General features: G+C 38.7%; 1 protein-coding gene across 2 annotated transcripts; it reads right to left on the bottom strand.

Annotated features, from left to right (window-relative positions):
* Positions 1 to 3,446: 3,446 nt before the first annotated feature.
* On the bottom strand, positions 3,447 to 27,043 carry ntn5 (netrin 5). Of its 2 annotated transcripts, XM_053629296.1 has the most exons (8): positions 26,982 to 27,043; positions 26,561 to 26,589; positions 12,313 to 13,706; positions 11,966 to 12,154; positions 8,831 to 8,980; positions 7,288 to 7,341; positions 6,912 to 6,992; positions 3,447 to 6,788 (listed from the first exon to the last, which is right to left on the bottom strand). In XM_053629296.1, the coding sequence occupies exons 1-8, from the start codon at positions 27,021 to 27,023 to the stop codon at positions 6,034 to 6,036; spliced, it is 2,694 nt and encodes an 897-aa protein (XP_053485271.1). In that variant the 5' UTR covers positions 27,024 to 27,043; the 3' UTR covers positions 3,447 to 6,033. The 2 variants fall into 2 exon arrangements, with proteins under 2 accessions (XP_053485271.1, XP_053485273.1); XM_053629298.1 differs by lacking the exons at positions 26,561 to 26,589; positions 26,982 to 27,043 and adding an exon at positions 22,106 to 22,231.
* Positions 27,044 to 27,390: the final 347 nt, after the last annotated feature.

Below are 27,390 nucleotides of genomic sequence, written 5' to 3' on the forward strand. Positions count from 1 at the left end.
TCAGTCTTTGTTCTAAGGAGCTAGACCATACTGAACCTAGCCACTTGAGGTTTCGGTAAACAGCCGTAAAAGCAAAATTTATTGTGTGCCATGACACAAAGATGGCCGTCATAATTAAACCAAGTAAAAAATAATTAGTATTGGTGGTTTTGCAATGCCAATATATAGATATAATCACTCAAATAAATTTGGAAAATTAAAAATGCTCAAGCAACCAGCACTGGACCACTTGAGATGAAATGACCCTAAAAGATTCACAAGATATGAATGGCCAGAGAAACAACTGTTAACTATAAATAAAATAAATAAAATAAAATACTAGTTCTGATTGTTCTAGTTTAATGCTATCATGTGCTGTATATTTGCCAGAAAACAACAAGAAGATATTTTGATATTACTTTGAAGCCAAAGTTGAAGGTCAATAGGTCAAGCTGGTTCAACGGAAACACCGGTTAAACCAGAAATAAGACCAATATTGCCCAGCTTAAACCAGCAACATACAAGTATTTTTCCAACAGAAACTATCATCCAGGTATACTTAATTGTAATTAACTCTTTATGGTAGAAAGATGTTTATTTATAATGTATTTACATTTACAGCATTTGGCAGATGTCCTTATACAGAGCGATGTACAGAAGTGCTTTCTAGTTTCCATCTAAATAAAAAAATCCTCATGCTAGGCTTAAATATACCATCAAGCTATATCCCTAAAACCTAAAATTCAACTTACACTTTTTTACTCTTAAATTGCCATGTATGCCACATTGTTGGCACCCATGAACAAATTAGTGCTCCCCTACTAACTAAATCCCATTTCTACAGTTGATCCACTAGGTGGGACAGAGAAACTCTTGCCTTTTGAGAGGCTGCAGATCTAGGGTTTACGGCAATTGTCCAACATATACACTATTGAGTCACCAATAATCTCTCTACCATCGCTACACAAATCTCCCCACACCATCCAAACAAATCAATCTGCTATGGTTTCACTTCAACAAGACCAAGCTAAGAATTACATCCTGCAAGACATCTGGAGGACACACACACACACACACACACACACACAACAGAATCTGTACTGATCCATCTCTGCTCGTACAGCAGGGTGTTAACTTTCATCATGCACACACCACCTGCTTAGAGTAGGCTACCCGTTTTGTCTCCCTCCACTTGTGCCTTTGATCTGTAATCCTGACTCTGGGGCAGAAAACTCTCCTGCTCCCAAAATTCCAAAAACACCAGACAGAGGAAAAAAGTCTTCTGGTGTCATATATGCACAGAAACGCGGTCCAACCATCGACATGGTAACAATGAATGTCAGATTAAAGTATGCGTCATAAATCAGCAGTTCTATGGTTTCTATGATTAACTACAAGCATGCAGGAGGGAATGGGAATGAAAAAACAAATGACCAAAGCTTCCATTAACTTGGCTTTATCTTGCTACAGGCTCTTGTAAGCTCAGGAAAAGAGATCAAATGGCAGTAGATAGAGAAACCAGAGTTTAGCTCATGAAATCAAACCTGATTATTGTAGAATAGAGGAACAGTGATAGACACAAATGGCCCCCAGACGTGGTGACCATGTGCTAGCTTTCAATTCAGTATAACCTTGTAGCCATTTCCCCAACACAATAAAATCACAAAAATCAACATTGTGCAGAGATATAGTGAAATTGTCAGGCACATTGGTCTTCATCTTTATGCTTAACATTCATTTCTGTCACGTTCCTGAATTGTATTTACTAAGCAGCTGCTGTGGTAAAAGTAGAGACCTTGATTTGCCCCCATTTTTTTTTTTTGACTTGATATTTTTGGGGCTATTAACTGTTAATGTACTGGTTAATTTGAACACTGTGTTTTTAAGTAGGAAATTGTGAACTACAGATGGCCCTGCTTTTTTTACTGGAGTTTATGTGGGGCTTGTGGAGGGGGCCAGGGGATGGGTGGGGGTTTTGTTGCTATGGAGGCAGTACATTCATATGAACAGTATTCATGCTTGGGATCAAGTGGATTGACCCCCTTGCTCTCGGGTTAACAGAAGCCGCTTGTGTATCTGGTTCCCTGGGCGTTAGCCCAGTGTGTCTGTGGATGAAGAAGGGAGAGTGGCTGTCTGAGTATAAGTGTATGTTTTCGAAACACTGTGGGAAAGATGTCAGAGTATGTTGAGGTTTAACTTTTGGTGTCAGTATTCAGTCTTCAGTCATAGAGAGAGAGAGAGAGAGAGAGAGAGAGAGAGAGAGAGAGAGAGAGAGAGAGCGAGAGAGCAAGTTACTTCTAGGCAGTAAACATAGAGCTCAGAACATGGTGTTTATCCCACACACATCCTCCCTGTGTGTGTGAGTAAGTAGGTGTCAATAATGAGGCATGTTCATCTGTCTGTAGCAACACACTCTAGCTTGTTCAAACACAGAAAACAGAGCATTGAAAGACCACACTTGATGATAGTCAAGTATATGTTTGGGGGCTCAGTTGGTGCAAAGTATGTGTTATCCGATACACACAGTTGGCATGTAGACAAAATACCGAACATGTTGGTGTAAAAGCATGCATGTGTGTGAATAATACTTGAACAGACATTTTTGTGCAGTGCCAGGAGCAAAGAGCTTTAAGTATATACTGCTAAGAAAACTTAATCATAGGCAGAGTGAAGACAGGTGCTGCCTGGACAAATACATAGGGTCTTTTTCTTAAATGAAACACCCACCGTGATGTACATATTAATCTTTATAATTAACACAAACGTGGCATCCAAGATGTATTTTGTGGCTTTTTTGTGGCTTTGTGGTCCTAGTGGGATTTAGCTCTCGCTTAACGTCTACCTAAATAGAGTGTTGCAGCAGTGCTGGCTGCCAAGCTACCACTGCTGGGCCCTTAACCCTCATCTGCTCAGTTGTATAAATGAGATAAATGTAGGCCGCTCTGGATAAGGGCGTCCGCCAAATGCCATAAATATAAAGGTAAATGTAAATATGTAAAAATGTGTCATGTAGCTGCATTGCATTCTGGAACTTTGAGTCCAACATTTGCAGTCTCCACTACTTCCAAAAGGATATGACATTTAATGTCAATGGAAAATGGGGACTAAGTAAAGAAGCTCTTGCGCTTTTGTTTTTAGGAGCTAACAGCATTAATCTGACTTATAATACTGACTAATCACTTATATTTGCGATCATTTAAATATTTTCACCTAGTAAAATCATTGTAACTAGGCTGGCATATCATTATAACTGCACTCAAATCTTTCAATACAAACATATTTCATTTATATCTCATAGAAACATATTCAATGTGCTTTAGACTGTATTTTTTCACTCTCCTCTGTACCATTGCTAGATTTACACTGTAGTATGAGCTACAACAATTTAATGCAAATTTAATTAAGACATTACATGGAAAGAATACCAAACATAAACAGATGAAACATACAGCATGTGTACACGCGTATTTGCATCTTTTATTGTGACGTAGTGTTTTACATATGTTCAAAGAAAAAGATTCTGTCACATTGTGCACTCTTACGGATTAATAACAGCTTGTAATCCAAAAATGTTTCATACTGAGTAGTGGCTAATTCGCACGATAGAGATATAATCATGCCAAATAGAAAGGTTCTGGGTGAAATGTTCCTTTGAATATATCTTGATGAATATGTTCGTTGTAAATGCCAAGTCATGCAGAACTGCATGTTATCTTAGTGATTTTTACCAAGGACCTATGAATTTTGTTGTTTTACTTCCAAGGAAGCTTTTTCTCAAACTGACATAGAGGCTTTGGGGATTTCATGAACTCTATAGTGAACCATTTTGAAATGCCACTAATGCCTCCCCACCAAAAAGACAAGCCTGAAATGCAAAAATAACTTTCAAGATTTTATATTTCATGATTAATTTACAATTTATGTCCATTTTTTCCATCATGTTCCCTCACAAATTTCAGTTTACAAGATTATTTTTTAACAAGACAAGAATAGCTTCTGTGAGATCAGTTAGAAGGAAAAAAAAAAAACCCTCCTTGGGCATTTCTTTCTCATAATTTCTTTCCTAATGCTTTTTTATGTCTCAGCTCACCTAAATAACAGTGCCAATCTTGTCAGATAACGACGCCACCATTGACTTCAGATAATTCCTGTGAATCAAGATTGAGGTCTGGTGATTTTGCAAGCCAAGCAAAGCATCTCAGTGTTCCAACTGGCTTGTCGAATAAGTCACATACAGGTTTGGCCCTGTGTGTGACTATCACCGTACATTTTGGCGTGTCAGTCTTGAGTTCTTCTTGGACATTAAGGACAAAAGACAACCTCAGAGTCGGGCTAACAACTGACAATCTGGTTTTATGCTAAATTACATTTATAGACGTGTTATGTATCAACATGTACAGTAAGTCACTGCTAATGAATGTGTATGTGATTAATTTATATGTCCCTTTAGCTTGCTAACATTACAAGTAACAGTAGGCTACTCATAGGCAGACAGCTTTTATTAACATACAGGTGTATTAAGGGCTTACACACTGCTTATATTAAGTGTATACATTTATTTGGGGATAGCTACAATAAATAATGTTTAATCAGAATTTAAACATTCTGGCACATTCACCCACTATAGTGCATACCAGCTGAATTATTTAACTGGAGAGATTTCACAGTTAATAAGACATGAAAAAGGCAGAAATGTTTTTAAATTTGCTGTTTATATTTTAGTAAATCGGCAAATCAAATCTCTTTCACACGACAGATATTGTAATCAAGGCTTTAAGAACACTTCTCCTTCCCACTGACTATCGGACTCCTCTTAACATCTAAGTAGTCCCTTTAGTTCCCCACACTTCCTACTTTACTTCTTGTAGTTCCCCAAAGCTTCCTATTTTTGACTCAGACCCTGATAAACACACATAAAGCTATGTTTTAGTTTGTGCTGTCATTATTATTCATTAAAAATAAAAAATAAAAAGACTGGCCTGCCAGATGTGGCTGCTGATTTTGGGGCTCCAGTAAGACACAAGATATCTCTTGAGGCAACAAAGCGAAACACAAAAAGCATTCTTACAAGTTTGAATTTGATACTGGGTAATATGTAATAAAACACTGCAGGATGGTGTGATGTAGTTACCACTCCAAAGTTGATTATTTTCCTATAACAGCACACCCTGAAGTGTTTTATTCCTTTTATATCAGAGCAATTTCCCAACAATTACATTTTCAATTAATTGAAGAACATATATTTTTATCAGTATTGTTACATTTGATGTTGTGGAACGTCTGAAAAACAAGTCAATTTCTGTTAGCACTTACTTTATAGCAGCTATAAACAGTCTCTCATCAGCCTCTCTTTTTTCTCTCTCCTGAATAAGACAAAATAAGACAAAAAGACAAGACACACACACACACACACACACACACACAAAGCTTATCATGTTAGCAAGAACCCAGAAAGCACAGAGTTCTCTGTACTGAAGATTCTCCCATGGTGGAAAACAGCACTAACACTGGAGACTATTTCAATTAATGTTAAATTAACTCTCCTTACTGAAAGCTGCACCATATCATTAATTATAGATTTGTCTTTGTTAAAGAACATAACTTTTTTTAAATGCATTTTTACTAGGTCTAGATTATGTGAAACATCTGCCATACAAGTCCCTGTGCTGTGAAACAATAATGTTTTGGAATAAGTACATTAATATAAACCTGTGACTTGAATGAAAGATGGCACTATTGTCAGAGCTGCTGTTATAGAAAATTAATCAACACCTTCTGATAAAACATGTTCAAGAATTCAACAGCTCTTTGGTATAAAATCAAATATCACACCAAATTCTTTCAGTCTAACATATGCTTTAAAACACAGACAAATGTCAACCCTAGTTCTCTATGAATTAACCAAATATCACTATATGTATGCTAAACTAAACCTGTGTATTAAAGAGTCTTCCAGCTTTTAGGATTGGGGTAGTAATGGTCTTTCTAGTAGAGAGCCAAAGTGACAACATGACATTTCTTTGAGCAAGGTATAGCTAACTCAATCATAGTTATTTAACGTGCACTTTCTGTTTCTGTTGAGCTTTGTTCTTTCTGTCCATGTGTAACAGAAAGCACTGGTGATGATGTAGGCAAACTTGTTGTGTGGAGCTGCTGAGGCTCATTAGATGGACTAGGTAGTGCTGGAGCATCAGATGGAGGATGTTGTGTTTCCTGCAAAAAAATCTGGGTATCTTCATTCTTGAATTTGTCTTTGTCATGACCAAGCTGTCTTTGTATGTCCTGTGTATCTGTGCTATCTTCATGTGTGTTCGGAGCATTGCTGTGTGAGTGTGTGTGGGCAGTTTCTTCAGACTTTGCAGACAGTCGATGGTGAATATGCAGCCTCTCGGGCTGGATTTTCTCAAGATGTGGTGGGATATATTCCTCGTGTGTGTGTAGGAAGGAGTGTGTCCGGGTTGTGGAGTTTGTGTGTGGAAGGCATTTGCCTCTATTGTCCTGGCCACGAAATCCCCTTAGTTTGGGATTCCAGTGTTCTCGCCACTGTAGGGCCATGGTGGAGCGATCAGCAACCAGTCGCCTCTCTCCTGGGGCCCAGCCCCTCCTGCTTTCCTCTGCACCTATCAAGAGGAAGGTCCTGCCCACTTGGAGGGTGGGGCAACTGCAGCTGACATCACGATCAGGAACCCAGAGGGTCTGGAGACCTCTTTTAATTTGAGACAATCCAACACGGTAAACAGACTGCACCCACACGGAGAACTGCCACCAGGGACCAGAGCGCTCCTTAGCCCTAACCTGAACCTTTAGCACTGAGAGAGAGAGAGAGAGAGAGAGAGAGAGAGAGAGAGAGAGAGAGTTCCATTGCCATTGATACTTAAGAAAAATAGTTTTTCATTAATTTCATGTTTTATTCCTCAACCATGGACTCTTACCGTAGTCTTTGAGGCAGAATGTCTCTAAATTCATTTTGACTTTGGCTTGAGAAGGCTGGCAATAAGAGAGGCACTCTTCAGCTGATAGAAGTGGATGAAAGACAGAAAGATGGAGTGAAAGATTCATACAGAAGAAGACACACTCAGTCCACAAGGTGGCAGCAGTTAATAATGAATAAGACTTTTAATTAAAGACCTAGCAACAGAACAAACTAAATATATTTCACAAAACTTCTATATCCATATGATCCTTAAGCAAAACTTATATATCCATATGATCCTTAAGCAAAACTTATATATCCATATGATCCTTAAGCAAAACTTATATATCCATATGATCCTTAAGCAATTCAAATATAAACAAAATATAGCTCACCTATGCTATATTGGGACTGGTAAACTGGGGTTGGTGGAGCAGCTTCTGGGATGCCTGGTGACAGAGAGAGAGGCTCATTATAGCAAGCACTGACAAGTTTATTTGTGTGCCTTTGATTTAGTCTTTGAGCTTTTTTGCACCTCGTCTGTGAGTGTGAGCTCTCTAATCCCAGTGGTGGCTCATTAGTACATACTGATCATGCATCTTCATGTGTCTGTGTCTTTGCACAGATGCCAGAATGAGGATGTGTGTATGCTGATTCTCTCTGTGTGCTTCTCTCTATCTCTTGCGATCCCTCTCAAACTCACACACACATTGATACACTTTAGTCATAAAAGGCCTGCAACTCTGGGCCAACCATATATTATCACTGAGACTTGTCCTTTTGCCCATAGCTCTGACATAACTGGGACAGTGACACCTTATCCCTCACCTCGGCCCCCATACTGTAACCTCTGCTAGTTGCTCGTTCATGTCACCATGGGCTAAATTCACTACACAGGATGTGTATGCAGTCAGTTCAGTTCAATATGTAGGTACTATATAATTAATTTACTGATGACCCTTGCACTAGCAGTGGCCTTACACCAATGAGGTTTTGCATCCTTGTAAAAAAAAAACCCCAAAAAAAACCAAGAAACTGCACATATTGATTTGTGCCATAAATGTTCTGCACGCTTAAGGACAACTACTGGCATGCAAGATAAAGACCCCCCACAGTGTTACGCTAATAATACAGCTCAGGTCAATATCCGAGTGCTGAACGATGAGGACATTGCCTGTTAAGTGGCAAATGTTTCATGGGTGTTGGCCTTAGCTTAGTTTTTAGCTGTTGCCTAAGAGAAGACCTCTGGTTATAAATAACCCAGTCGGACCCTACCCAGTAAAACAACAAACAAGCTTGTCTTTCACTGAGCCCTTACTAGTGAAGAATTATGTGCCTGCCAAGCCAGAAGGGACACTGGCTGCTTGCCTGAGTGTTGCAACAGGTGCCTCCTGTATTTGTCACCTGAGAGGAGATTTAAAAGTGTCGCCGCATCCACTGCTCAGCTTTGGCAGAGCAATGCATGCAGATTATCACTCTCTGGGCTAACATTAGCAAGAATGGAGAGTTTGTAAATCCAGCAAAGGCTGACTACCAGGTGGAGAGGAGCTCGGGCGTACTAACAAAGGCCAGAGGAAGTTTAGAGATTTGTCTGGAATCACAGTTAATCACAGGAAACTTGTTGGGATTTCTTTTATATCCCATATCAACAAACGACAGGGTAAGACAGTATACAGTATACTGTCTTATAATGACAGTATATTGATGTGGTGCCCAATACATGAATTAAACAATTTATCTTAATTAGGCCAAGAGCAGTCAATGTCAACACATATATCGAAGTCATTTGAAAGAAGAGCGTATGCTGGGAACAACCATGGCAGCAATCTACTTGATAAAACTCTATTGTCCCCCTTAAATATGGGCCTATCCAGTGAAAGCTTGGCCCTGTGTTAAAATACAGCATATAGGTTTGGTCCAAGCTCATGTGGCACTTACGAATGCAGGGCCGGAGAGGTGAGTGGCCGTGTTTGAATCCTGGAGCACAGCGGTTACATCTTTGTCCTGTAACTCCCTCCCTGCAGAGACACTGGCCTGTGGACTGATTACACCAGTGGCCCACTGCACCAAGAGGATGGCACTGACATGCTGGAGTAGTGAAGAGGATGAGAGAAAAAGAGAGAGACAGAAAAAAGGTCAGAGTCAAATCATCCGGAATGATTGCGAAACTAAAACATTTGTTCCCTTGGAGATTATGTGACATTATGTGTAAACAGGCACCGGTGCTAAATTATGAAAGACCGATACTTATCGATACGCTCTGACGATATCGGTTCTGCTTTCGGTACTGGAGAAAATTAAGAAAAATTATTTCCTAATTATTATTGGTAAATAAACATTATCTTACACATTTCATCTCACCAACCATTTCTAATCTGCGATAATATTAAGAAATTTGTCTGCATTTTCATTATTTGCAATCCAGAAGTGAGATCTCTCGTGCGCAGAGGCCGTCTGTCACACGCAACATGAAAGCTCCTGCTTAATACATGGAGTGACAATGGTGGAGAGAACCAAACGTTCAAAAGTGTGGTTGCACTTCATTAGAGTTGATGCTTGTAAGGGGGGAAACACAAGTAATCTGTCAAAGCATCTTTCAAAAGTGCATTATGTGCAGACAGAGCAATGCAAAGTTTTATACTGCCTAGCTAGCTCGTCTGTGTTGGCCCATCTATATCAGGTATGTGTGCCAACAGCCTTTCCAAATAACAATGACATATAATCCTTGCATAATCGAGGTCTCTCGAGGCATCAAAACAACGTTCATCTCCGAAATTTAATTAATCCAACATATTTTTGCTCATTAAAAGTCATGTTGAATCAACGTTGTTCACGTCATTTACAATAAATGTAAAATCGTCCTAATTGGTTTGCTTACCTTACGTTGAAATTATGTTGATTTCATTCGGGTGAAACGACATGACGCATTCAATGTATTCGCTACTTGTTTTTAAAATCCCAAATAAAGAAATAAATCAGTGGGCTATGTAAACATTTAGGCTCTTAAATGCACATCACTTTCAGTTACTTTACAAATAGCCTACATATAAATCTTTCAAGTATTTTTTTCTGCAGTATATAAATCTTAAACACTAAAAAAAATGCCTTCACACTGGTTTTTATATCACTTATATAAATTATTTATTTATCATTTTTTAAAAATAAATTATTTATAAACTTATTTTTATATATATATAAAATAAATAAAGCAATGTTAATTCTGTTCTCAATTTGTTTCTTTTTTTCATAAAAAAAAACACAACACAAAGTTCCGATAAGAATACTGTTAACGTACCGGATCGATAAGCAGTACCGGTAATACCGAGTAGTAATACCGTTAAAACCTTAACGATACCCATCCCTATGTGAGAGACTGCAGTGTGTAAATGTGACCTGCTTTGTGCAATAAGATATTTTTCCACATGTCCACATTTTATTTCCGTTCCTAAGAAAGGAGTTTATGAGTGCGTCATATAAAAGTGGGAGATTGATAAATCGAAACAATGTAACATAAACCCACCTAAAGGAAGCAGGAATAAAAGTGGCTATAAAAACAGCAGACATAACCAAGCAGCTCTGTCAGTCTGCACTCATTCAAACAAACTGCCTCACAAAAATGTAAAGTGTTTTCAATAATCAGGCCAGCCTCAAGAGTACAACAGTGTAAATCTACCCAGTTCATCCAATGTGAAAATAAATAAAAAAAAGTAAAATAAAAAAAATACATGCCTATGCTTTAGATGTTGCATGCAACTCTCTGATGAGTTTTCTTGTTAAATTATGAAGTGAACCTATTGGAGCATGATATGTACATGAAGTTTACACACAAAGGCCTCCCACAGTGTGAAGTTATATTAGGACTAAAAGCTCCTATAAGCATGCCATGAACATGAGAGCAAAGGCCAAATGTCAGAGCACATTCCTGCAGTCAAAGTGTAGCCATAACATAGACACTAACTCTCATGCTTTCTCTCTCTTACACACACAAGTCTGAACATCAGGTAATGCAATGCCACGATCTGTGCTGGCTAACTGCTCCAGATAGTTCTGTATCTGTATCAGTATTTGAACTTAAACCAAAAGTGGGCATGGAACTGTTTAATGCTTCAAATATTCGCATCTGTATCAGAATTTGGATTTCAGCCTGAAGTGGGTATGGCCTAAACTGTTTAGTGCTCCAATTATTCATATCTGTATCTGTATTTGTATCTCTCAGACTTAAACCTGAAGTGGGCTGGGGTTTGTTTCCGTTTAAAAAAAAAATTGAGATCTGTACGGGACATTTTCTAATCTTGACCGTGAAGTTATTCTTTTTGTTTGTACCTGCCTGTGCTATTTTTAGATAAATAGTAAATGGTCTGCACTTATATAGCGCTTTTATCCATAGCACTTTACACTGTGACTCATTCACACACACACACTCACACACCAATGGTAGCAGAGCTGCCATGCAAGGCACTAATTGGCCATCGGAAGCAACTTGGGGTTCAGTGTCTTACCCAAGGACACTTTGGTACGTGGAGTCATGTGGGCTGGGAATCGATCCGCCAACCCTACGGTTAGTGGACAACCCGCTCCACCACCTGAGCCACAGCCGCCCCTAGTTGGTTTTATTTCCCAGAATATAGGACTAAACTAAATATAACTTAATTTAAACCACAGTGACCCTGACCAGGCAGTCAGTAAGATGACTAAATGCATCTCTGTAAATGCATCGTTGTATACGCATTGTTTATTTTCATGTTAATGAATGTGGTTTTTCGCATCCATGAGCTTCATACATATCTGACTGTTCGCCTGCATGAAAGTCTAATCTCAGTCAAGATGCCATGTGAACATTTCTTTAAAAAAAAAATAGAAAACAAAACCGAATAGTGCACCTCCTATCTTGCATCTGTATTTGTATCTGTGTAGAACATGCTAACTGTTAATTCCAAATAATGTAATTGTATTCTGTTACATGCATAGTTTATATGATGATCATTTAACCATAATATAGCTTTGTATAGGCATGCACACACACACACACACACACACACACACACACACACACACACACACACACACACTGACGTTGGCAGGCCTTGCGATGGTTGAGGGGCTTGCTGTGGTCACGGGTGTATCCATTCTGACACAACTGACAGTGGCGTCCAGTTGTGTGGTGTCTGCACTTCAAACACACTCCTCCACTGACCCGGCCAGATTGCTGGAAAACTGTCATACTGAACCTGCACTTATTGGAGTGGCCATTACACTGACATGCTGAGAGAGAGAGAGAGAGAGAGAGAGAGAGAGAGAGAGGAGGGTAATGAGTTACTGATATAGCTTATTAGTGGATTTTCACGTTAAAGAGCAGTAAACCAATATCAACGAGATCATGGTAGACAAAGACATAGACACACACAGCAATCATAACTCACGGACGCACGGGTGTGGCTGGGTGGGTGTGGCTCGTTGCCAAGGGCGATCATAAAAAAACGGCTCACAGACATCGCAGTCTGGTCCAGCTGTGTGATGTTCACATTGACATAATGCATGACCGTTATCATCACGGCGACATCGAGACGCATGGCCATTACATTTGCACCTGCCACCCACCTGGACATCAGAGAGAGCAAGAGGAAGTGCGGGTGGGGTCGAGAGAGAAGATGGTGAGAGGTGATGGACAACCTTATTTCTTAATCTGGAACGAGACCTTTCACGTCTTGCATTGTTTCTCCGCTTCCTCAACTCATTTCTCTTAGAGTTTTGTCCCTGACTTTCTATCATCCAATCACACACACCATCCTGGCATGGCTTCCACTGAGGTGTGTCTTTCTTATGGCCCCGTCCTTTGCCTCTGCCTTCTTGAGTCTCCGTCTGTTTGCGGGTTACATTGTGGCCAGTTTCTTGTGAGGAACTCTTATTGCGGTTTCTTCTTGATGGTTTTGCTAGTTTTTCCTCTTTCCTGTGTCTCCTCATTTCAGTACTTTTAATCCATGCATTCTCTGATCTTTGCTTTTCACTTTGAGTCATTTCATCAAATGACCTCACTGGCCATTTCAGAAGCCCACCCACTTCATCTGGCTTCTTGTCTTGCTTGACTGATTTACCCTTTGATTGATGAAACACTATCCTGATATCAGTGGCAGTCACCCAGTCCTGGAGACCAGGACTGTATTCGAAATCAGAGGAGGAAGGACGTCCATCCAGAGTGGAAAAAGCCAAAACAACTCCACCACGGTGTTTCTGCAAAGGCCTTGGATCTGAGCACAGAGACTCAGTCTCCTGATGTCTACTAAGGGCGACAGACTGAGCAGGTAGACCGAATCTCCCCATGCAGTCGCTGGAGTAGAACTGCAGGGGACGCCAGCTGCGTCCGTAGTCCATTGACTTTAGGATAGAAATGGAGAAGGGATCAGTGGGCTCCACCTGCTGGCAGAATTGTAAGCTGATGTATGTGACCTCAAAGCGTCTGCCTAGGGGAACAGTAAAGGTCCAATCCCCAGTGACTGAACCTTCTGAGGCTTTCCAGCAGGTCAGATTATGGGGATTATGGAGGTCAGTCAGGGTGCTGATGTTTCTCTCTGTCCCTTGATGCAGGTCTTCAGCCCGTACAGGCACACCGTAGGCAGCGTTAATAAAATCGGACAGGCAGTGGCGTGCACGCCCATCCAGGTGGTAGCAGGGGTCATGAGGTGAGCTCCAGCGAAGGGGGGATTGAGAAAGGGAGGGGGAGAGAAATGAGTGAGGGAAGAAACTGAGAAAGAGGGAAAAGAGAAAAGAAAGGGCTAGGGAGGAAGGGGAGTGATACTGGAGCATGATGTCATCAGGCCTGCAACAGAGAAGGCAACAGAAGAAAGAAGGGATTTCTTTAACAAAGACGAAGTCAGATTATAATAGGAAAGGATTATAATGGATTTATTTGACAGAAGAATAAAACCATAAGAGTGAGAGCATTACGACATCCATTTTCTCCACCTGCACCATCTGTGCCCCAATTGAAAACATCCCTATTCATGGCACAAAATGGAAGTCGACCATTTTACAGGAAACGCTAACCAACCAATCAGTGGTCGGTGTGTCAGTGGGGGGCGTCTCTCATTTCCTTCTGCATCGTGGGTTCTAGTTTGATGCAGCCTTATATCTGACTCGACATTTCAGGAAAAAGATCCCATGAAAAAGGAATGAGGGCGAGCGAATGTGTGAGGCATGAAGGCAGTTTCTGTGAGAAATGTCAAAAAGCACAAGGAGCAGCTGTCTTACGAGCACAACCCCTGTGCAATACATCAAATTTATAGTCACTTTCCCATTCCGAATCCAAACCTGGGGGTACAGAGAGTAAGGGATGTAGAAAACAGTGAATGCTTGAGTGGGGAAGTAAGAAATTGGCTGAGTTTTAATAGTTTACAGAAATGGGAGCTGTAAAAAGATAGCAAGAAAGAAAGAGGGTGCAAAAGGTTAAATAACAGAGACAATTCTAAAAGTAGTAAATATAAGAGACACTTATGAACACAGGATACAGAGACAATGAAATGGCCTGGCATTTGTTTAACATTCTAGGTCCAGAACATGAACTTGTGAATTAGTATAATATACTGATATCAAAAATCCTAAATTACTCTGTCTAAGATGAATTTTGGAAAGAATACAGTCGACATATTTTGGTGTCCTTTTCTCAAGATGTTGTGGTTATATTACCATGCCTTATTAAAATGTTTTGCAATGCCTGTCAATGAGGAAATGGTAACAGGCAAAGACAACACGGAACTTGGACAGCTGGCTTCGGGGAGCAAGGGACAAAGAGGGGAAATGGATATTAAATGAGAAAACTGAGTGGCAGATTTAGTGACTCAATGTGAAAAAGCATGTAAGACTTACTGCACCACCTCTTAAAGCAGAACATGGTGCAGTTATCGTCTCTGTGCAAATGAGTCTCTGTATCCTACTTAACTCTGAAATCCCTGCTTTTTATTTCGTTAAGAACTTACCACCTGCAGTATAACATACAATGAAGCCAATTTTCCCATAATATACTAGTCTGAGACCAAACCACTACTCGACTGGTTGTTTTACACTTAACAGTACAGCCTTGATCAATTTTTTTTTTATCAATTTTGATGAACACACACATCAAATAGTAAACATTTAATATGATTACTGCAGTATGTCAGATCCTGTTCTTTTTCTGCATGGTTCACTTCTTTGTACACTGCTTTAAACTTTTTATGCGACTGCTTATAAAACAGTAAGCTTATGAAATATATTTAAAAAATTCAGAATAATACAAATTGAGATCATTTTAACATTATAGGTTAACCTGCGTAGGGTAGGCACATGTAATATATAGCAGACACCAACCGATATTGTGGATGTTTTATTTAATATTTTAAGAATAGACTTCTTAGAAATTCCATAGAGATTTACCCACTGCTTTTCAAATACTAGGAATTCTCAATATAATTTTTAATTATTTATTATTTTATAAGAAAATATGTATATACAACTTTCTCAGACATTTTAGAATCATGTGCAATTTTTTTTTAAATGTGTACTTTATACATTTGTTTTCCTCAAGAAATTATTTCAAATATCTGTTGTGTGGTATTATTATTAGTATTTAAAAACTGAGAGAGTCCTGAATCTCCCCGTTTTGATTAAAAAAAAAAAAAACTTGATACTGTAATACTTGCTTTTGTGAAATTCCCAGATTTGTTGTTGTCTCTGAACTCCTGGCAAAGGTTTATATATTATCTATGTTTGGCTGTAAATATCCCAGTGCAATTTTATTTTCTCAAGCAAAAATAGCTAATCACAAAGACGTAGTTGTAACATTCAAAGAAGTAGTTAGAAAATAAGATATTATTGGTATATATGCCTATCATTTTAATTTTATAATAATTTTATTATATAAGATAGGAAGAAAATAAGTCATTTGATTCCTCATTTTTGGAACATTTTTGAATACACTGCCCCAAAGTTATGTTAAAACGAAGGTCTTTTGATTTCTCTCTTCACTTTCTTTCCTTATCAGCTGCTCCTATCGTTCTTGGACTATTCCTAAATGGTGTTAATGTCCTAACAAGCGTGTGACACTCACAGCAGAGTCAGCAGGCCTGTGTAAACGGGCTCAGTAGGAGAGAGAGAGAGAGACAGAGAGAGAGAGAGAGAGAATGTGTGTGCGACATCTGTATGGTTGCCAGATGTTTGACCTTATTTAGGGCAATCAGCAATCAAAAACAATGTCAAAATCAATGCAAAAATAAAAGTCACCATAAAAAAGGGTTACAGTTCTAACAGTACCCTGTCAGACTCAATTATTCAAATGATTACAGATTAGTTATAACTCAGACAGAAACCTTTAAAGCAGGGGTATTAAACTAAAACTTAAAAAGGTCCAGCTTCATGAAAAGTCCAGATCAACTAACATGACTGAAGAGCCTAAATAAAAAATTTAAAAATGACGAAAGTCTATTAAAGCCCTCTCCTTTCTGAGCTGACGCATCTAGACTCTGGTCGAATGAACCACCTTCAGCTAAATAATTTGTATATATGCATGTTTTTGGATAAACAGCAACGGAGACCTCTACAGAAGCTGATATGTTAATATTATGTTTTGAAAATTCAAATTCAAATTCAAACTATTGCTGAAGCATTAAACCAGTATAATTTTTGTTCAACATTACTATCTTAATATAAACTATTTGATGATGATGATGGTGAAATGGTGTTCTTGTTTATCCTGAATTTATATTAAAACGTCTGTACACAAAGTGTGTGTGTGTGTGTGTGCGTGTGTGTATATATATATATATATATATATATATATATATATATATATATATATACACACACACACACACACACACACACACACACACACACTGTGCATTTGTGTTAACAAAACTAGGTTAAACCTCTCGATCTGGCAACAGTGTCCATCTGCATGTGTCGTGCTGAGACCTGGCCGGAGGGAAACACGCGAGACCGCTGTCCCAAACTCATCGGCCTTTAATTGACCGTCTGATTAATTGACTAGGCCTATCGGATATCTAAGTGGCGTCTCTGTTTCTGCAGCCTTGTGAGTAGGACAGAAAGTGAGCAGTAACTGAACATGTCAGCTATTCACGGCTTGAGGTACACAGCTGACATAATGCGCGGGTGTACAGTAGGCTATGTGTGGAGGGCATGATTGTGTATATTGTCCCTGTACTCGGATCTATTAGATTGTTGATTGATTAATGAAATACTGTTTATTAGTCTCAGTGGACTCGATGGATTAGTAGTGCTCTAACAGTGTGAGTGTGGACTTTCATTGCACTCCCTGAAGGCCACATACACACTGTTTTAGTATGGTCTCGCCTGATGGCCATTCCAGCAGTGCGGATGTGGTTTCAACAATTTATCCTTCACTTTCCATAAATTCACACTCTGTGCGAGACGGGAGAAAGATACTTGAGACACTTCGAAGCTGACTTTGAAGCTGAGAGGGGCTTCTTCTGTAGCCGGAGAGCCACGAAGTGTCATCACGACGTCAAGGAGAAATTAGCCAAAATAGTTTTGTTTCTCTTCAGACATACAGAAAAGTCTTATGTCGGCCACACATGTTAAGCCTAAAATTAGCCCCATAAACCAGGCATGTTTGTTTATGGTGTTACAAACTATGGTTTGGATTGTTTTAGTTTTAGAGTTCATTTTCATTAACGTTGAACTGATTTCGATTTGCATTTAAAGCTTATTAAGAGTTTAAAAATCATCTTGGATGTTTTTTTTTTCTTTTCTTTTTCTACCCAGCCTTTAATTTGACTATAGGCCTATGAACCCATAAACCAGCACATGCTATTTGAAGGAAAAAAAAAAAAAGATTAATTTAATGCTACAATACATTCTAGTTTATTTATTTGTGTAAACATAAACATTATTTTTCTTTTCTTTTCTTTTTCTTTTATAAGCTTAGCCTATACCCTGATACAAAAGCACGTTTTCGCCAGAGGCTTACAGGCATAACTTCAAGAGTTTAAAGACCACTTTATAGAATAGTTAAAGATGGTTACATAGTTCTAGACCACTAACGAGCTCCATTCAGGCCCACATATGCTATTTTATTCATTTACGAGATTGAGGTCTTGCACAAGTCCCTCTCCTGCCCAATCTTCCTGAAATCGATTTTACATACATTTTGGCTGAACTTGAACAGACCTGGATACCTGTCAGTTTCCGTGCTCTCTGCAGGTCTTCCCATGCTAAATGGGAGCTCATGCTGTCTGACAGATTGCTGAGATTTGGCGCTGTTGTCCAGCTTTAACATAACTCGTCATGGAGCCACTGAGCTGATCCGCAGTGCTGGCAGCAGAGCGCAGGGACAGAGAGGGAGTTGCAACACAGTCCTGCAAGCTCCAAATTGGATGATGGATTGGAAAAACACTTTGGTACTAAGACATCACTGCATGTTTAATATTTTCTTCTTTTTTTTTTTAACAGAAAAATACATACAAGAATAATTGACATATTTCAGTCCTATTACACCGATTTAGTGAGCAAAACAGAAGTTCAGCTGAGTGAATTTTTATTTATTTATTTTTTTATTATTTTTGCAGACTTTATAGGAGCAAATGAAAAAGATAACTAGGTCAATTTAACCATGCAGCATGACATTTACTTTGAGTTAGGTTTCACGTGTGTTCCGCGATTATCACAAATAACATAAAATACCCAAATATATGGTCAGATATTATTGGGTAATAACAAACAAACAAACAAACAAAAACAACGCCGAGCTATTGGTGTATCTCTTTGGACATCTACAGCCACATTTTGTAATGCGATATAATATTGTCTAATAAATGATATGCTCACCTGCTTTGAGCAGATTTTATGAATACTCTCCGTTATACTGTAGCATTGGCCTTCGATTCGTCCTGACATCTCTGTTCCTAATTTGCCCATCTTTACCCATTCTCTTGATATATCTGTTAAAACTTTACCAGATGTCCTACATAGTTTTCTTACAATCTGATCTGGAGCGTGTTGAACTTTCCAAACAATGTTTTCCCCCTCCCTCTGTTTTCTATGTTTTGGATTATTGTTTTGGATTACAGACTGCACCCACATTTTAATTTCTGGATTCCTGGAAGTCTTTGTACACATATTGCATAACATGCGTGCATTTTTACATTTTTGCATCTGTTCACCCATAAACCCATCGGGCATGCAGACGTTTGCAGTCGTTTGTACATTTCTTTATGCCCCCCCCCCCAAACCCCCCCCCCCCCCCCCCCCCCCCGAGAGAATTCACAGAGCCTAACGTTTTAATGTGGCTGAATATTCAGGCCAAATGATCCAAATTAACATCTCATTAAAAAAAAAAAAAAAATCTCTTTAAAGTTTTAAGGATGAGGGGGGAAACATGTCGTTATTTGACGACTGGTAAACTGAGGAAGGCCACCGCACATGGCAGTCCCTACATAGAAATATAGCCTATGTAAAAGAGAGAACGCCTTCTATAATTAAACATATGAATAAACGCACATTGCTGCCAACACCTTTGATCGTTTTAGTTGTCCTCGGAGAGTTTAAACTCGAGAGGACCTCGGGGTCCGAGTACAGTGGCCACTTTGTGCATCAGGTGCATTAATCTAATTTTAGAGAACTGACAGGCCTCAGAAAATGGATTATTGCCGCTCGTATCTTTAGCTGGAGGCTCCTGTCTATCATACAGACACACACGTCGCTTGTGGCCTCAGCAGATCCTAATAAATGGTACAATGGTTTGCATTAACGGCGCTGATACTGTTTGAATAGCAACCACATTGAACCGCAAACCCAAGTTTTTCCTCTTATTAGGAGGGTGAAAAGTGTCGATTGTAATTAAGTCCCCCTTTCAACACTTCTCATATCAGCCAAAACCTCATAGAGGATCCAGATTTGCTTCATGTTCTTAATAGGCAAGTCCAGACATGAGACTCATAAATCTACAACCTGCAAATAGATGCTCGTGCTGTCTCACAAGTCCTAATTCAGACAAACCCTTAACCTTCATCTGCTGTAGGCACATATATTATTCTCAATCCGCATATGCCATCGATATACTGAGTTATACTGTTCATAAGTTTAACCAAACAAAGGCCTGGTTCAAGTTTGAAGGAGAAACCATATGGAAGAGAGAGAGAGAGACAGACAGAGAGAGAGAGAGAGAGAGAGAGAGAGAGAGAGAGGATCACACAGTCTCCCACGCTAGATTAGGCGCCCTGGCATTGAAATTTGCTTGGGAGTTTTCGCTCCACTGTCACTGTTGAAAAACTGAAAAACAGATGCACGAGAAATCGCCCTAGAGCTTCCTTCATAAATGCCAAGCACAACATTTCCACAGTGAAATCAGGCCGAGCTGTCAGACCTGCACATCGGTTCCACCTCATTTACGCTTAAAGGCACATGTGCTAGTTACGATCTTGAATGTTAATAACACTCAGAACAGGGTCCTGTGGACATTTTTCCAAAAAGCATCATTAACTGTGGAATCACACCCATCCGCAAAAGCTCATCCGACTAATAGCTAGAACATCATCAATAAAACCCGTCAAAACCATGTCTTCAGACACTTACAGCAATTTCTTTTCTTTTCTTTTTTTTTTTTTAACCGTTGATATTGCTCTGGGATTTGAATTAACTGTAACTCTGCTCAATCATTATAATGATCATTTAATGAAAAACTCAGCTTTATGGCTATATAATCACAACCAGTCGGATGTATCAGGTGACCCGACATGTGTCGTTGTGGAAAAGTGAGCCAGAGGAAGGCAAACGGAAATTGCGCTTTTTAATAAGAACATCAGCCTCTTGCAGCTGGCCACCTACACAGGCCATAGGTCGCCAAAGACTGCTTTTTGTCTTGTGTGTATGTGTGTGTTGTTGTTGTTTTTTTTTTATCCCATAGTTTTAAAGTGAGACCAGTTAATCACAGTTAATCAGATTATATAAACAATCTCCACATGGTGTCCAAACCAAACATCATTAATCTGATGTAACAGGAATTATTTGAGGTTAGTTATTTCCTGACAAGAAACTCTAAATAGTTTCAAACAACTCTTTCATAATTAGGGCACTAAATCAAGCTAAGAATATAATTATAGTTTACTGATGAAGAAAGCATCGAAATAACCTTCATGCTAGTTTGCAAACAGGTATTTAATTATCTCGTGTGCTTCCTATTTTGAGATTAGGGAAAACGAATTTGCCAGGTCTAAAATGAAACAAATGAACATTAAAATGACGGCTACACCCTGCACATTTGTCTCAGAGTGCTTCATTTAACCAAAAATAATCGGTGCCACATTTAACTAATTTGCCCGTTACGCATAAATAAATACATAGGCTATAGAGCAAAATTAAGCGAAACCATCAAAACCTTCAGATGTTTGTACACAACAATTAGGCCTAATCCTTTTAACATAGCCTACAGAATAATTCATCACATTTTAATTTTATTAATCACATTTCAATCACTATGAATTATATTTAATTAATACAAATTATAAGCCTACGTTTTGCTTTGTTGATTTCACAATACGCGAATAGTAAAAAATAATATTTGAGAGGCTTTGTTGCTTCGATTTTTTGTCAACAACAACAATAATAATAAGCAGTATGGTTATTATTATGATTATTGTTGTTGTTGTTTGTTATTGTTTTGTTGTTGTATTGTTAACTTTAAAATCAATCGCAATGAAAACGACACAGACATTTGAAAGACATTTATTTTTATAAGTAGGTTAATAAGATTATATTAATATCCGAGGTTTATATTGAATCCGAGGATTCTTCAATAATTCAGAGCAGAATCATCTGATTTCCACGTCCATATACTTCGTTAGAAAGTGTTTGATATATATATCTAATATATTAATATTAATAATATTTTATATATATATATATATATATATATATATATATATATATATATATATATATATATATATATAATTAAATCATCCAGCCTGTGTATCCACCTTGCTATGTCTAAGTCTTTGTCAGAGTTAGATTCACTTCAGGGTGACACTTCAGCTCCACTGCTGCTTCACCACCAATCAACTGGTCAATGCTCGCTCCTGCACTTCTATATTTAAAGTCTCTACTCTGCTATAATGCTATAAGCCCATAACCGGCCATGAAGCAGCTACAGCAGTTGTTAGTGATTAAAAAAGGAATAAGAAAAAGAGTGAAAATAGTGACTCCTACCATGTGCCGCGCTGCTGGTTCGCCTGCGTCTCATAGGGTCTTTGATCAATAGTGCCACAGCAAGCAACGCGCGCGGCGAACCCATTACTGTCGATGTGACGTCACACACACACACACACACACACACACACACACATACACCCTTTGCTAATGCTTGTGTAGTTGCAGGCGCGCGTTTTAAACAGGTGGACGCGAAAAGCGCGCAATTTTAGCTACCAGCTTCGACAGAGAATAATTTGCGCTTTACCCGAAGCTATTTCACGGACAAGTGTGTAAGTTAATTTTAAGGACGGCACAACGGCGTGATTTTGAAGCGACAGGCGCGTGGTCATTAATTCTGGTGTCAGTTAAACGCACAACTGACTGAAAGAACACTTGAGCAAACAGTGCAATTCTTGGAGTAAGTTAGCTGACATGATTGAAGCTCATACACTAGAGAGAGAGAGAGAGAGAGAGAGAGAGAGGAAAAGAAACAAATGAACTGAGAGAAGAGAGATGAAGCCACTTTCCCAGAGCAGTCTCATAAAGCTGATTGATGACTTCCCTTGAGGACTGTTTCCCAGGTGTGTGTGTGTGTGTGTGTGTGTGTGTGTGTGTGTGTGAGAGAGAGAGAGAGAGAGAGAGCAGTGCAGTTTAGACTTTGATATCCTTGGACAGTAGACAAGTATAATAACTGCGCTAAATTGGCAGGCTGATTGTGCATCACATGAAGCTGTTACTAAGCTTGAGCTAGGTTCCAGGCAGAGCTTCAAGCCATAGTGTGCAGGGTGTGTGGAAATAAGGTGCACTGTGTGATGGAGAAGAGCAGGAGAAAGTCCAGACATTGAGGCTGACAGAGAAAGTCTGGAGCACCATGAAAGCACAAGTGAAGATGAAAGCTACTGTGGTCACTATGATACTAAACACCAGATATTTAAGGCAAGCGTCGCGACTTTCTTGGAGCTGGTCTGTGAGCCGAACATATTAAGAGCAGTGTAGTAAGAAAAGCTTTGTGATCACAAAACTGGTTCTCCTATCCAGCACAATTTGCCTCCAAAATACCTTGTGCGTAATTTTAACAGTGAGTGGTCCAAACAGATCTCATGAAAAAATTCCAAGTGGCTTTATTTCATTTCATAAGATAATTCTAACACCATCCCAACACTCACTTACTCTTTTTTTTGTTATAAACCTCATTATCACCTTTTGTGATGCTCATTTTTCAATCCCATTTTGTTTTTAAATTTATTCATGCCCTAACAAGGTGCAGCTATAGAACAAGCAATGCACTGAGAGCCTCATTTTTCTTTACGGCAAATGACAACGTGAATCTGTAGCGGGCAGCTGCTTATTGGAGTGGCATTGTGAAGCATGTTAGTATTAATTACATGGATACGTTCTCACAACATTCGAGCCCAGCCAGTGAAAGTATGCAACATGTGAAGGGAAATTCCACAGTATTGATATCAAAACAAATCCATGCCTAGACAAAGAAAACATTATCTAAGAGCAATTACCTTGGCATTCAGTCCTAACTCCAATTTAACGTTATCCAAAAGACCGTACAGATACACAGGGTGCCTATGGGAGAGGATCTCAGTATAGGAAGAATGGAGAAAAGCAAAAACACTGCTAGAGGGAAACTAAAGGGAGGTTGTTTTATTTTTTTTTTTGCAAGCGCTTGTACTGTAGCTTGCCCTCTAGTGTTATTTTTTGCAGAAGACTGACAAAACAATGTCCCAGTGTTTTGAATTGCATTTCACAGTACATTCTCTTCTGAAGACAAACTTGTGTAGAAAGGCAGTATTCATACTGACTCACAGAAGATCTCATCACAGCAGCATGTCATAGCCTACTCTAGATGGTATGACTTTTCATCATCATGAACAAATCTGAGTGGGTGGCAGATATGTGTAAAACAGGCATATTCTGGTGAAATCGTGTGTTCTTGCAGGTTAATCGAGTCGGCTGTAGTAGCACCTCCAAATAAAGCTTTCCAGTCAATTAAAATCACACCTAATCACACATGGAAGTTAAGGTCTGTAATTAAGTGAGTAGTAAATCACTAAAGTGGACAGCTGATCCAGTGTAGTTTGTTAAAAAAGGGAAACGGGAGAAAGCCAGAGCTAATTGCTGATGAATGTCATATGCTGGTGTTTCCTGTTCCTGCTCCTGTAGGATTTGCCCTGAACTGGAAATTGTACTGTACATAACATTGTCCAGTAAAACCAACTTTCACAGGATTATTAATTACAATGACGCAGCTGATACGAGAAAGAGAAAGTATGTGCTGTGTTACATCAAGTAGGTTTGCAAAGTATTGACAATTGGTGACAGTTGGTGTTTTTTTCTGCTTGTCATAAACGTTGTACAATTCCACAATAATCATCGGCACTGTAAAATAACATCACCAAATATATCAATTTGAACGGAGTTGAATTTATATCAAATGTCTAATGATAAGATTATGATCAAACAAATGTAAGATTATTCAGTTTATTTTCAAATATTTTTTGTATTCCAAACTTGAAATTTCAACAATTTACATCTGTAAAGATGTAAATGCTTGAAAAAATGATAAAATCCTTACTACATAAATGTTCTTGCTGCAATCACATAATGTTAATGAAATGCTAGATACGTTTATGTTTATTCAAGATAGTTCCTCTTTCTGTCTTTTTTTCAGTGAGCACGTGAATTGCTTCTATTCAAATGCAACTTTCGTTTCCAAGAAAGTGTGAGTACATGAAGAAGACCTCATAGAAATTCATGCCAGTAATGATTTATTTTAGCCCTTTTTATTCTAAGTAAAAACATGCAAAACTATGGTGTATAAATAATTACTGAATGCATCAAATGCGACGTTTTCTCTATTGATGCAAATTAACACAGCTCACAGAGTGAGGATGTAGAAAATAAGGGAAAATAAGATTATTAGTCCTGGAGATCCCTTTAGAAGCATCTAAGCATTCTAACTGTGAAATTTGTGTTTTGTCTATTCAGAAATACTGCTTTTTTTCCTCTCGCTTATAAGCACCTATAATTCATGCATATAACTTGAGGCTAGGCCTATCTATGTTATAGGCATTGGAGTGTACTGAAATACATTTAGTCTGGTCTCCAACCAGAGATCTCTAAAAACAGTAACAAGAGCAGAAACAGTGTGCTGCTGCAACAAAAATCTATATTTTAATCTATTTGCCATAATCCTATTTTACTCTGTCTACAATGAAGACCCAATTACAAATGCCTCCATGTGAGAACTGATGCTACACAGATACTGTATTCACTCTCGGTCCAAAGGTCCAGGAGTCATGTGGAAACAGATTCAGCATTTTCTGGTTAGGACATTATGGTATACCATACAGTCAGATACCATCAGAACCCTAAAAAAAAGGCTCAACCACCCATCTCATCCCTGTTACCTGGCTTAATCTGAACAAAATTATTGTAGTAACAGGTCAAATACATTTTGGTTATTCCACAGATCTCCACCTGATCTTAGAGGGGTTAAAAAGAAGTTAATTTTTTCAACTGTAAACACATTACATTCCACTGCAGTCTTAAAAGTTATGAGCAACATTTATTTATTGTTCAGTAACTGCTTTATCCTGGTCAGGGTCGTTGTGGATTCAGAGTCTATCCAGGGAACACTGGACATGAGACAGGAATACATCCATTGCAGGTCATATGAAGGGGCAATTTAGAATAGGCATTACACCAAACTGCATGTTGTTGTTTTTTTGGGAGAGATGAAACCACAGAACCTGGAGGAAACCCACACAGATTCAGGAAGAACATGTGAAACTCCACACAGGTACTAACATGAGCTCAGGATCAAACCGGGAACCCTGAAGCTATGAGGCACAAACACTACCCACTGTGCCACTGTGAAACTCATGAGCAACACTGATACAATTAATTAAGCACTAGTCCGTTTAAATGTGTGCTTAGAAAGGAAAATGCAAAGAAATCTTTTGTAACACATTCCATAACACATTGTTGCTCAGTCCCAGTTCTAGAGACTCATTCATGATATCCCTATTCACACACTAAGTGAAAGGACTAAACCTCTATGGTTAGGATTAGTGAGGGTTTTACTCAATCAGTGCAAATCATTCTGTCCTTTCCTGTCATTAATTCCAAAACAAATCTGGCAGGTGTCACTTGTATTATGTAGATAAATTACTGATGTGTCTAGAGAGATGGATGTAGCAGATTTCCCTGGGGGTGAGGGATTAAATTATTTCAGCTTCATTCATCACAAAAACGAACTGGAATTCCCCAGTCCCTGAAGGATAACATTGAGTGACCTGAAGAAAATATACTATTGAGATTGAGCGAAAGAAAGTGGAATGTTTTAACAGTAGATGAAGCCACACTTCTTGTTCAAATTTCAACTGAACGTTTTTTTTTTTGTTTTTTTTTTTACAAATATTCAGTGGTATGCAGGAAATGTTGAAATGATATTCCTACCTTTCATTGATGTAAGAGCAAGTGTCACTCTAGGACACAATGAATAGGATGCAGATGTTATTCCACATGAGCAAACTCAATGACAGTAAGTAAAAGCAAGCACATCAAGTGGTACTGTAAATCTTTTCTCCCAGAGGCAATCAGACTGCACCCTTTCTGCAGGGAAGGATTCCTAAAACCTAAACATTGAATGCTTTACTGTTGAGTCAGTAGGATGTTTATACATATAGAGTTATAACGAATATTTAGATTTGTATTACCTATTATTGATTTATAACTACACATGTATTTTTTAAACAAATCTATACAAAAAATGACACAAACATTTCTTTGAATAAAGTACGATAAAGTACTTATATCTTATTTTATGAGGCATATTCAAGAATAAATAGCCAAGAAATTAATGTCCGTATAATGAAACCTGAAAGTGCAGCCTGTTGTCTTCAACGGAGAACACAGTCATCCAGATAGGTGAAGCAAGGTGATTTACTATAAATTTCATATTAAAATTATTCAAATTCATCATGAATCTCGTATTCCAAATAAATCATTTCTCAGCAGTAAGAGGTTGCTTTAATCAGAGCTGATGCTGAAAGATGCCATGCACTTACCCATTATTCTTAATGAAAGCTTATCTGGGCAAGTGGCAATGCCAGGTGTCTATGTATTAACACAAATGTGCAATACATTAGACATGAAGTGTCGAGTGTCAGTCTGCTTCTATATGTATAAAATGTCCCACGATAAGGCTACTCACTTCCCCCAACATATGCACAGGAGCAGCAAGTGGCAGGAAGTGCTCTCTGACTGTCTGGATCAGATGATAGAGC

The sequence above is a fragment of the Ictalurus furcatus genome, chromosome 7, assembly GCF_023375685.1.
Source record: "Ictalurus furcatus strain D&B chromosome 7, Billie_1.0, whole genome shotgun sequence".
NCBI lineage: Eukaryota > Metazoa > Chordata > Actinopteri > Siluriformes > Ictaluridae > Ictalurus > Ictalurus furcatus.

What these genes read in the sequence shown, in the direction of transcription:
- ntn5 (XM_053629296.1), bottom strand. Translation starts at nt 27,023, where the DNA reads ATGACTGTGTTCTCCGTTGAAGACAACAGGCTGCACTTTCAG. An exon ending in TGCTCTTACATCAATGAAAG is followed by an intron (nt 13,707 to 26,560) that starts GTAGGAATATCA and finishes TCTCTGTTGCAG; the next exon opens with GCCTGATGACATCATGCTCC. An exon ending in ACCTCTCCGGCCCTGCATTC is followed by an intron (nt 7,342 to 8,830) that starts GTAAGTGCCACA and finishes CTCTGTCACCAG; the next exon opens with GCATCCCAGAAGCTGCTCCA.